The sequence below is a fragment of the Brassica napus genome, chromosome A8 (genome assembly GCF_020379485.1).
Source record: "Brassica napus cultivar Da-Ae chromosome A8, Da-Ae, whole genome shotgun sequence".
NCBI classification, from domain to species: domain Eukaryota; kingdom Viridiplantae; phylum Streptophyta; class Magnoliopsida; order Brassicales; family Brassicaceae; genus Brassica; species Brassica napus.
The window spans coordinates 19,651,634-19,663,998 of NC_063441.1; the positions used below are offsets into that span (position 1 = coordinate 19,651,634).

A 12,365-nucleotide genomic window follows, 5' to 3' on the forward strand; every position below is an offset into this window, starting at 1 on the left:
ACATGAGTCGTGCATGATTTATCGTTAGAGGAGAACGTCGAGACAGATAATTGGAGGGGCCGGACGTTAAAAGGCGAGGGAGGACCAGGATGATAAAGTGAAGTACTGTGTGACTGTGACATACCAGTGGACGGGCCGGACAATGAAAGAAACAGGGGAGATCAAAATGATGAAGTGAAGGCTCAACTGTTTGACTTTTCTTCAAAATGATGAAGTGAATGCTCTACTGTTTGACTCCACTTATGAGATGATGATCCCTAAATGTTTGAGCTTAATAAGAAAGGAAATGCTACGCCCGTTTAAGCCCTATTTAATATAAAAATATTGCAAACCATTCTCCTATTTTGAAAATTTTGTTTATACGGCCGTGGCCCGTGACAATGGCCGGAGCTTACCTTCCGCTCTCGACCCCAAATCACCCTTTTATCGTGATTTTAATCCTTTCTTTCTTTCTTTCTTTCTTGCTCGAGTTGTTTTGTAACCATAATGGTATTTCAGTGACATAAAATCACAACCATGAGTGACAAAACTCGAAGGTAGGATGTTTCGAAGGAGTTTTATTGATTAGAAGAGGAACTGTTTACAGAGTGTGAGAGAATAAGAGAAAACTAGTCTTTGCTTGTCTTAACCAGGCCGGGCTTGTCTTAACTAGTTTTTGCTTGTCTTAACCAGGCCTTGACTTTTCCCTACTATGAGTAATTAGTTCGAAGTTAAATAACTCTATTATTCTACTTCATCAGTTTATAGAAAAATATTTCATTGTTTGAAATAAATAAAATTATTTATAAAATCAATGTATTTTGTAATTATTAAATTAAAAATAAGTATAAATGCATTTGAAATTTAAAAATGACACTTTTATATAATAACTTTTTTCTTTCAAATTAACACTTTTTATTAAACAAAGAAAGTATCTTTTAGCGATTACAAATTATCAATGAAAGAAGTAGACAGCAATATTTATATGTAAGCAGAATATTTTTTTCCTAGATCTCCAAGATGTCTTTTTATGTGTTTAGATTCTAATTAGAGAGTTTTGACTTTATGATAGTTATTAGGGGTGTGTCCGTGCTAGTGTAGGATATATTTGTATTTGTTGTTGTGTGTGATTGATGATGTTGTTTCGTCGTAGTGTATTTTTTTGTTAACTTTGTGTGTAGTATCTTTTGTAAGTGTATTTTATTGGTGTTGCCAATGTATTATATACTAGTAGGTGACTGGTAGTTTGATACTAATGCATAAATGTTCTTCATTGTCTTGATACTCTGGTTTTTAACTGTTTAGGTGGACAAAAGAGGTGAGATGAAATACAGAAATGATATTATTTTTTCATAAAAAAGAGACTTAGACGTGATTTTGACAGAGCCTTGACTAATATATCTCAGCGACCAGCTTCCATGTGCATGCTTGCTACATTCTTGATGCTGTCATAGCCAGTGCTACTTGTATCACCTTGCGCTGATAAGATTCCAACACCGACCAAGTTCTCAGTCACCTCCACAGGATACTGATCTGACCACTGATGTTTGGTTTTCGTGACTCTCAATCCCTCAAGCTTTGCAGCTACTTCCGTCATCAGTGGCCTTTCCTCTCCCGTCACTCTTGTACACTCCATAGCAACTCTAACAGCTTCCTCGATCTCCTTCCAGTTATTCTCGTTGATTACTTTCTCGTCAATAACTTCGTGCAACCTATTCTCTTTCATGGCAGAAGCAATGTAATTCACCAGATGTTTTGACTGCAGCGGCCTTTCGAAGCACAATGCCTTTTGGCTTGATAGAAGTTCCATGAGAACTACCCCAAAACTATAGACATCACTCTTTTCATTAAGGAGCCCTGTGTTGTAGTATTCTGGGTCTAAGTAGCCAAGAGTGCCTTGGACCATGGTTGTGAGCTGCTCTTTATCCATCGGTATCAACCTTGAAGCACCAAAGTCGGCAACCTTTGCAGTCAAGTTCTCATCCAGGAGAATATTAGCAGTCTTGACGTCTCGGTGGATGATTGGAATAGAAGCAGAAGAGTGCAGATAAGCAAGAGTTCCAGCTATCTCCACGGCTATCCTCAGGCGTTGTTCCCATGTAAGAGAAGGACCAAACAAGGAACCGTGCAAGTGATCGAAAAGGGTGCCACTGTTAATGAACTCATAGACCAGCAAGGGAACTTCTGTCTCCAGACAGCAGCCCAAGAGCTTGACAACGTTCCTATGGTTGATTTGTGAAAGCACAAGCACTTCGTTGATAAACTGCTCTACTTGGCTGTTGTCTCCAAGCCGAGCTTTCTTTATTGCGACTATGGAGTTGTCAGGTAATATCCCTTTGTAGACAGTTCCTTGTCCTCCCTGCCCCAGGATTCTGCTCTCGTCGTAACCATTGGTTGATGTCTTCATGCTTTCTTCAGTAAAGATTTGAATATTAGCATTTGATCTCCCTGGTCCTGAGAGTCTCTGTATTAACATACCGCCACCATTTTGTTCGAAGAACTTTTGTCGGAGCGCAGTTGTCTTCCGGCGCTTCATTCTCTGTTGTACACAGCAAATGAGAAGCAGGATGGACAAAAAGCCGATGGTTGTTCCTGATCACATCACACATAGATGGTTAGAGTAAGTTTTTTTCCTTTTTCAGGAAAGAAAAAAGTGAGAGGAGCTATAAATGGTTCGTTCATGACTACACCAAGGCTATAAACATCATAGACACACAGAGATGATTACATCTGGGAAAGTATAAGTCCAGAGGGAATCTCACCAAGAAGAATAGTAGCCCATTCAAAGTCTTTACGCTTGCAAATCATAGTGGTGGCATCTAAGCGGTAACCAGATTGGCACTTACAATAGAATCCAGCTCCATCCTTGTTTCTACAGGTGCTGGGATCCGAACAGTTATGTTTATGGGTAGTACACTCGTCGATGTCTGACACAAGTAAAGAAATGCAAAAAAGAGATGTATCAAGAAAACAATTAACTCTCAAAAGAAGAAAGAAAACAAATTGAAGTGTACCTTGGCAACCGTGTTCATTTGAAAGATAAGGATTCCCCTCAAAGCCTTCTAAACATTTGCAGTTATACCCGGTTCCAAGAGAAGAATTGAAACATATGGTGTTCAGACCGCATATGCTTGTATTTCCAACTTCCTCGCATGTTTGGTTTCCAATAGACCAATCCAGTAACACAGGGAACTGGCTGACATTCCGTAGGTTCCAGAGATCTTCCAAAGCATTGAAATGAAAAGTACCAATCTCGGCGACGAAGGCGTATACGCAAGGATTAAAGTCAAACACAGAAGTCATGTCAGGAACACGAGACTGGAGAGTGTGGTATAAATAGCTACCCAACGGGACAGAGACGTCTGTCCTGCAGCAACCTTCACCATTACAGTCCTCATATTCCACCGGTAGGGAGTCACATGCTGACATGCATCCAGTTGAGTGATTTCGCTTTCCAAGAGTGTTCAGAACTGCTAAAGCGTTACAGCCTACTAAAGTGAACTTGTTGCTGCGAGAGAGAGATAAGTTACCCAGCGAGTATGGGTAGTAATCCTCATGACTCAAGTCTCCTGTGCTATTGTAGCAAGCGTAGGAAACATTATTCCAGACGCGTAGCTCCCCGCTGTGAGAAATGTTGATGACTTCCATGTCACCTTCAAATAATAGCTTCTCTTTCTCGTTACAGGTGAGATGGAAACTAGGGTCGTCAGCATAGTAACAACCTGGAGAAGTGCCAAAAGGGTACTCAATTGTGACGTTGCCACAACTAGTTTTGCAATCTTTACGAGGTTGCCCATTGACCAGCTGCGTATACGCAAGGTAGAAGAAAGTAGCCACCAAGATCAGACGCTGCACCTTCATCTTCGACCTCTCTCTAAATTTGTTTATCTTCCTCCAAACTCTAGTGTTGAGGTGTTCTCTCGACTGCCCAACCTCTATACTAGTATTATTTCACTATAGACTAAGTCAATGTACCAACTCATTTAGCATCACAAAGTCTTTGTTTTTGTCATTTAGTTTTGTAGGACACAAAGACCAAGACGTTGGTGATTACCAGGAATATTCATATGTATGATGGCTCTTGATCACAAGGCGTTCTCTATTATTGCACGTCCACTGCTAAGAGACCTACCAAAATATCTCGTAGGCAAAAATACTAATAGTTTAATATAACTCTACTATTACTTACAGTTTCAATGATTTAAAAAACTAATCATAGGTTGATACATATTGTAAAAGTATTTCTATTTTTCTCCTTTTTGGGTTTCTCAAATAAAACTTCATTTCTTTCTCTTCCTACTTTTTCTTCACTTTTTCCCTAGTTCTATTATTATCTACGTACTTAGACAAAAATACTAATAGTTTAATCTAATTGTATCACTAGTTAAATTTTAAACTATATATAAAAAATTAAACTAATCACATGTTGACACATATTCTAAAGTATTTTTCAAGTTGCCCCAATAAAAATTAATTTCCTTCTCTTTCAATTTTTCTTTTTTCTTTTTATCAAGAAAATTAAACTAATCACATGTTGGCACATATTCTAAAGTATTTTTCAAGTTGCCCCAATAAAAATTAATTTCTTTCTCTTCCTATTTTTTTCCTAGTTTTATTATTAATAGATACTTTGGTAACAACTAGCAATGAGATTGCTCTTATACTATAATACGTTGTTTTCTGTTGAAAGTTCTAGTGTTACTTTGCTAGTTGCCTTTTTCCTCATTATGGAAATATCACATGTAGATACTATGAGTAATTAACTCCAAGTTAAATAACTCTAATTACTATCTTATACCAATTACAAATTTATAATGAAGGCGATGCTCCGATCCTAAGATCTCCATGATGTCTTTATGTATATTCATGTGATTAGAGAGCTTTAACTCAATGATAATTATACAAACTAGATCTTTTTACCGCGCTACGTGCGGATTATCTGTTATAAATTTTCATTATTATTTTCATATTTAAAAATTCTTTGCATCATTTCTAAAAAATCGGAAATGTCTAAAGTAGTAAACAATTAATGATAATTGAGATTTTTTGCTATAACTCTTTGAATTAAAGAACTTAACTTTTGAACAAAAAAAAGAACTTAACTTTGTGCTTCTATTATATGTACACATCATATGATTTTAGCTAATTATTCATTTGAAGAATAGTTAGATAAATCTCATTTCCGATAAATATATGTGTTGTTGTAGTTTAAAATGTTATAAGAAATGGAGTCAAGTTTTTTTGTTTAGTATAGTTGTAGCAGTTTAGAATAGAACATAAAAAATTTCATGTATTGTCGATGAAGGGAAAACCATATGATGTGTGGTTGTAGTGCATAAAGTAGAAGCATAGAGTGAAATGTGAGGTTGTGAATATAAGCTCATATTATTGATTAAACCTTTAAAGTTGTTTTATTAATAATTAACATTGAATAATTTATGGCTTTTACTTTTTTAATCAATAATCTACTAATAATAGCAATCTCAATTAATTCCAAAGGTTGTGTGCTTTTATATAAATCTCATTTTTTGTTAAATGTTGTGTTTGTTCATTTAGGTGTCTTTTGATTAAATGTTGTATATCTTCAATAGTTTGTAATCTCAACTTTTTTTAAAGGTTGTGTTTGTTCATTAAGATATATTTTGATTTTTAATTAAATGTTGTATCTCTTCAACTTTGATTAAATTTTTTTAAAGAGGTGCCATTGTTATTTGAGAGAACGGGTTGGTTCAGGATGACAAAATATGTGTTTTCTTTAGAAAACGATGATGAAGAAAATGAATCTTATCCGTTAGATATTTAAAGCACGTGTTGGGGTTTGTATCACGTGTGCCCACCCTTCTAGCAACCCGGGGGGGGGGGGGGGGGGGGGGGGGGGGGGGGATTATACGTTGTTTTCTGTTGAAAATTGCAGTGTTACTTTGCTAGTTGGCTTTTTGCCCATTATGGAATATCACATTTAGATACTATTAGTAATTAATTCGAAGTTAAATAACTCTAATTACTATCTTATACCAATTACAAATTTATAATGAAGGAGATGCTCCGATTCTAGATCTCCATGATGTCTTTATGTATTTTCATGTGTTTAGAGTTGGATTAGATAGTTTTTACATAATATAGTTATTTATTAATAGTGTTTATTCCATAATATTTAACATGGTATCATAATCCTTTAGTTCTAATTCTAGTACTGGATCGGAGTTAAATCATTAACGTTACATTTCAAGACCTTATCTTTATAGTACTTTCACATGAGTCGTGGTGCATGATCTTATCTTTAGAGGAGAAGATCTAGACAAACAATTGGAGGGACCGGACAACGTTAAAGACGGGGTGACCAGCAGTGCCGGCTCCAACCCATGGCAATATGGGCAATTGCTATGGGTCCATAGGTTTTAAAAAAAATTTAGTGTTATTTTACTAATTAAAAAAATCTATTTTTGTTTTTTTAAATAACAATTAGTTGGTGAAATTATAACAAAAAGGTCTATAATTAACCAAACATAATTTAAATACAATAAGAACAAAAAATATTAGCTTGCACCATTCTCAATTTTCCATTAACAAAACCTACTTTTCACATGTAAATCCATTTTTTATTTTTTTTCTTTGAATACCATAATTTTTTTTTGCTTTAATTTAAGGAGATGCCATAAATAAATGTTGAGAAAAAAACTCATAAAGGGTCTTTATTTTATCTTTCGCCTAAGGTCGTTAACTTTTTTTTAAGACGGTGCTGGTGACCAGGATGTTGAAGTGAAGTACTGTGTGTGTGTGACATACCCGTGGAGGGCCCAGACAACGTAAAGAGGGGGAGACCAAACTGATTAAGTGAAGTCTCTACTGTTTGACTTGACTTATGGGATGATGATCCATGACACTTTGGGCTTAGGAGAGGAAGTCCATGGCCCATTTAAGCCCAGCTGTTTGATAATAACTATTGCAAACTTTTTTTCACATCTTCAAAATTGTGTTACTTACTATAATAATAAAATCAAAATTGAAAGAAATAAAAAACACAAAAACTCAAAAATAATGAAAAATATTAGAAGTATTAAATAGAAATAATTTTTTTTGTTTTCAATATAAATTTTAGAAATTTTTATTTATAATTATTTTATAAGTATATTTAATAAAAAATTTAAGTAAATATTAATTTAAGAGTTCAAAAGTTTTTATTTTTAAACCGATAAAGTTGTTGAGCCAGCCCGGCTGCTGATGACAATAGCTGGATAGTATGACGAGCAACCTATCTCCCACACTCAGCACCCAAATCACCCTATTATCTCCATCCAAATCTTCAGCCTGGAGATTTTTGTAAGCCTACATATGAGCAAGTGTTCATATGAAAAAATATCAAGTTATTTTATGTGAGTTGAGCAGGAACATGAAGCAATACAACTGCACAAAGAAATCACATAGTCCCACTTCATGTGAAAATAACAGGTGATGGTCTCAATAACTCAGAACCCCTTAATATTTGGAATGAGAAGGAGAGAGAAACCCAAGCCTCAATTAATCCCAACTGTTTACTAAATGCTGTGAATCTTTTTTATTTTTTTGGAAAATTATATTATAGAGATTAAAAATGTCAAAAATCGATATATATAAATCATTATCGTTTGCGACCAGGAGCGGGATGATAAGTAAACCCTAGAAACAAACAGACACTAATAACAAACACTAAGGGGGCGACTGGTTTTCCCGTTACCACCCGCAAACGCAGCTTTTGCGGTTCGTAGCGGTTGTCGGCGGTTTGCAACAATCACTCAAATCGCTCTAAACCGTTTCAAACCGCTCCGAATCTCATAAATTCAAAAGCTGGCTCCAGCTAGCGTTTGCGGTTGCGGGCGGTACCGGGAGTGTAAATTTTTTTTCTTTTTTTTAAAACAATATATATACAAAAGTAAAAATAATTAATAAAAATTTTAAAATTAAAATTATGAAAGTATTAAAATATATCTATTATATTTTAATTAATATTATAAAATTTTATAATAAAAACAATTTCAATAAATTTTTAAAAATTAAAATTATAACTTTCTAAATATAAATTTTTATATTTATTATAATTTTATGATTTTTGATATTTTTATAATTATATTAAATGTGAATATTGTTAATTTATTATTTGACTGTTACCGTATTTGGTAGTTAACCAGTCATAAGTCACCCGCAAATGCACCAATTTTTAACCGCAGTACCAGTCGTACAAATCTCTTAAAACCGCTAGAAACCGCAACCGCCCGCATCCACAAACTCCCGCAACCGCAACCGCTGCGTTTGAACCAGTCAGACCCTAATAGAGCAGCGACAATGGCTGAAAGTATGAGCCTATCTCAAAAAATCAATCCCCGATCTCCCTACTATGTGGATCCAGATTATCAACCCGACGAAAACCTTCCTATGGTTATACTCAACCAAGCCGAAGACAACTACTTCATCTGGAAAACCCATTTCCTTGAGTTTCTCGAAAGCAAGAACAAAACAGGGTTCTGTCACGGTACTGTCTGGACGCCGGACCCTTCCTCAGGGCTATATCAACCATGGAAAGTGTGTGACGCGAGGGTCAAGACTTGGATGATGAACTCGGTGAGCGAAAACTTTCGAAACTATGTGCGTTTCGCTGAAACTGCGCATAAAGCATGGGAAGATCTCCGTGCGATATTCGTTCCGAACGTTGATCTAAGGATCTACCAGCTTCGTCAGAGAATCGCGACGCTGAGGCAAGATGGTGACTCCTTGCCGGGGTATTTTGGGAAACTGAGGAGAGTTTGGGAGGAGCTGTCGGAGTATGATCCTTTGGTGGAGTGTGCGTGCGGTGGTTGTAGGTGCGAGATCATGGTACGGGCCAAAGAGGCGAGGGAGAAGGAGCAGCTTACAGTGTTTGTGATGGGTTTGGACAAGGATCTAAGCTATGTGACAACGCATATCATGCACATAAAACCAAGTCCTTCGGTTGACCAAGCCTACGGTTTGGTTGCCCGAGCTGAATCCGACATGAAGAGCAGACGCTGAAGAACCTTGGAAGTAGGTAGCTGATCACCACATTTTTATCTGTTTTATTTTTTATGCTACTCTTCTTTAAATCGTGTTTCTTCCTTACTTGGTTTTGTACACCATAGTGGTATCTCAATGTCATATGTCTACGGGTTACATACAAGCTCAGTATGATTAAATATTCTCGAATTTTCATGTTTAATCTCTAGCTTTTATAATGTTTAAGAGGACAAAAGAGGAGATAACCAATAAGGAAATAACTTCATTTTTCACTAAAATAAAGAAGGAGATTAGATGTGATTTTTTTGAACACCACTTGATTTTATTAGAACTTCAACTTGTTTGAGTACAATACCTAGAGGGAATTATACATCCTCTTTAGTAGAAATCATAAACTCCAACAACATAAGACAACATAACATAAAAGGGATAAGATGACAGCGAAAACAAGACAAAGCTTGAATACATCAATGTAGCCTTCACAACAAAGTCAGACAACAGAGAGATAGTCACAACACTTGATGTTGAAGGACAGCCCTCGCCTACTAGACTTAGATGTGATTTTGATAAAAGTTTTGACTAATAAATATCAGCATCCAGCTTCGATGTGTAACCTTGCTACATTCTTGATGCTATCATAGCCAGTGGTACTACTACCCTCTTGTGCCGATATGATATTGAACACCGGCCAGGTGCTCAGTCTCCTCAGTGTACTGATCCGACGACTGATATTTGTCTTTTGCAACTCTCAAGCCCTCAAGCTCTGAAGCTACTTCCTTCATCTTTGGTCTTTCTTCTCCCATCAATCTTGTACACTCAACAGCAATTCTTGCAACTTCCTTGATCTCCCTCTGGTTATTATCGGTTAACACTTTCCCATCAATAACCTCGTACACCCTATTCTCTTTTGTGGCAGAAGCAAAGTAACTCACTATATGTTTTGACTGTTGTGGCCTCTCAAAGCACAATGCCTTTTGGCCTGAGAGCAGTTCCATGAGGACTACCCCAAAGCTATAGACATCACTCTTTTCATTCAATAACCCTGTGTTGTAGTATTCTGGGTCTAAGTAGCCCAGAGTTCCTTGTACCATGGTTGTGAGCTGCTCTTTATCCATCGGTATTAGTCTTGAAGCACCAAAGTCAGCTACCTTTGCAGTTAAGTTCTCATCCAAAAGAATATTAGCAGTCTTGACATCTCGGTGGATGATTGGAATAGAAGCAGAAGAGTGAAGATAAGCAAGAGTTCCAGCAATTTCCACGGCTATTCTCAAGCGATGTTCCCATGTAAGAGAAGGACCAACAAAGGAACCGTGCAAGTGATCAAAAAGGGTGCCACTGTTAATGAACTCATAGACAAGCAAGGGAACTTCAGTCTCTAGACAGCAGCCTAAAAGTTTGACTACGTTCCTATGGTTAATTTGTGAAAGAACTAGCACTTCGTTGATGAACTGCTCTACTTGGCTGCTGTCTCCAAGCCGCGCTTTTTTTATAGCAACAATGGAGTTGTCTGGTAGTATCCCTTTGTAGACAGTTCCTTGTCCTCCCTGGCCAAGGATTCTGCTTTCTTCGTAGCCATTAGTCGCCTCCTTCATGCTTTCTTCGGTAAAGATTTGTATATTAGCATTTGATGTCCCTGGCCCTGAGAGTCTCTGTATTAACATGCCGCCACCATTTTGTTCGAATAACTTTTGTCGGAACTCAGCTGTCTTCCTTTGCTTCATTCTCTGTTGTACACAGCTAAAGACAAGCAAGAGGGACAAGAAGCCGATGGTTGTTCCTAACACATCACACAGATGACTAGATTAAGTTTTTTTTTTTTGTTTTTTCAGTAAAACCTAATGAACATTTGCTTTGGTTCCAAAAGTTTTGAAATTTGTATACCATATCGTAAGGTTTTCAAATTGTAAAAAGATATATTAAGATTTAGTTCAATTCAAGATTTTTTTTTTTTTAAAATGTTTATATCCCTTTAACGCTCTATAAACATCAAAGACACACACATATGATTACATTAGGGAAACAATAAGTCCAGAGGGAAGCTTACCAAGAAAAATGGTAGCCCATTCAAAGTCTTTACGCTTGCAACTCATAGTGGTTGAATCTAAGCGGTAACCAGACTGGCACTTACAATAAAAGCCACCAATCTTGTTTCTACAGGTGCTGGGATCCGAACAGTTATGTTTATGGATAGTACTATTAGTAGTACACTCATTGATGTCTGGCACAAGTAAAGAACACGTTAGATGCGAAAAGAGGTGTATCAGGAAAACAATGAACCCTGAAGAGAAGAAAGAAAGAATTGTGAAGTGTACCTTGGCAGCCATGTTCATTTGGAAGGTAAGGATTCCCTTCAAAACCTTCTAAACATTTGCAGTTATACCCGGTTCCACGATTAGAATTGAAACATATGCTGTTATTCACACCGCATTCGCTTGTGTTTCCAACTTGCTCGCATGTCTGGTTTCCAATAGACCAATCCAGTACCAGAGGGAACTCTGTTACATTCCGTAGGTTCTTAAGATCTCCTAGAGCATCGAAGTGAAAAGTACCATTTTCGGCGAGAAAGGCATATGTGCAAGGATTATAAAAGTCGTACACAGAAGTCATGTTCTCCAAACGAGACGAGCGAGTTCCGAATGAATAGCTATCCAACGGGACGGAGACATCTATCCTGCAGCAACCTGTACCGTTGCAGTCTCCAGTTTCCGTCGATGGAGAGTTGCATGTTGTCATGCATCCAGTTGAGTAATTTTGCGTTCCAAAAGTGCTCAGAAATGCCAAAGCGTTACAGCCTACTAAAGTGAACATGTTACTGCGGGAGAGAGATAAATTAGCCAGCGTGTAAGTGTAGTAAAGATTATCACTCAAATTTCCTTGGTTGTTGTAGCAAGCGTAGGAAACATTATTCCAGACGCGTAGCTCCCCACTGTGAGAAATGTTGATTACTTCAATGTTATCTCCAAATAATAGCTTCTCTTTGTCGTTACAGGTGAGTTTGAAACTAGGATCGTCGGCATAGTAACAACCTGGAGAAGTGCCAAAGGGTACTCAATTGTGACGTTGCCACAACTAGTTTGACAACCCTTGTGACGTTGCCCATTCACCAGCTGCGTATATGCAAGGTAGAAGACAGTAGCCACCAAGAACACACCATGCACCTTCATCTTCGACATCTCTCTTTTCTCTCTAAATTTGTTACTCTTCCTCCAAACTCCAGTCTTGACTTGTTTTCAGTGAACCAAGCTCTAATACTATTATTTAACTACAGACAAGTCAATGTACTAAGAGCTTGATTGGTTTTCCCGCTACCACCCGCAAACGCAGCTTTTGCGGTTGGTAGCGGTTGACAGCGTTTCGAAACAATCATACAAACCGCTACAAAT

The 12,365-nt window shown here is 37.1% G+C and overlaps 2 protein-coding genes and 1 pseudogene across 2 annotated transcripts; 1 reads left to right on the forward strand and 2 right to left on the reverse strand.

Moving 5' to 3' along the window:
• Window positions 1-1,232: 1,232 nt before the first annotated feature.
• LOC106412183 (wall-associated receptor kinase 1-like) lies at window positions 1,233-3,975 on the reverse strand. Its single transcript, XM_013853084.3, has 3 exons — window positions 2,994-3,975; window positions 2,742-2,906; window positions 1,233-2,571 (listed from the first exon to the last, which is right to left on the reverse strand). Exons 1-3 carry the CDS (start codon window positions 3,838-3,840, stop codon window positions 1,382-1,384), a joined length of 2,202 nt encoding a protein of 733 aa, XP_013708538.2. The 5' UTR covers window positions 3,841-3,975; the 3' UTR covers window positions 1,233-1,381.
• A 4,323-nt stretch (window positions 3,976-8,298) lies between these two features.
• On the forward strand, window positions 8,299-9,000 carry LOC106425953. Its single transcript, XM_048737525.1, has one exon. The coding sequence runs from the start codon at window positions 8,299-8,301 to the stop codon at window positions 8,998-9,000; it is 702 nt and encodes a 233-aa protein (XP_048593482.1).
• A 332-nt stretch (window positions 9,001-9,332) lies between these two features.
• LOC106425888 lies at window positions 9,333-12,219 on the reverse strand (annotated as a pseudogene).
• Window positions 12,220-12,365: the final 146 nt, after the last annotated feature.

Coding starts and splice junctions, on each gene's coding strand:
- LOC106412183 (XM_013853084.3), bottom strand. CDS start 3,840: ATGAAGGTGCAGCGTCTGATCTTGGTGGCTACTTTCTTCTACCTTGCG. Junction 2,907..2,993: donor AAATGAACACGGTTGCCAAG/GTACACTTCAAT, acceptor TACTTGTGTCAG/ACATCGACGAGTGTACTACC. Junction 2,572..2,741: donor ATGGGCTACTATTCTTCTTG/GTGAGATTCCCT, acceptor TGATGTGATCAG/GAACAACCATCGGCTTTTTG.
- LOC106425953 (XM_048737525.1), top strand. CDS start 8,299: ATGGCTGAAAGTATGAGCCTATCTCAAAAAATCAATCCCCGATCTCCC.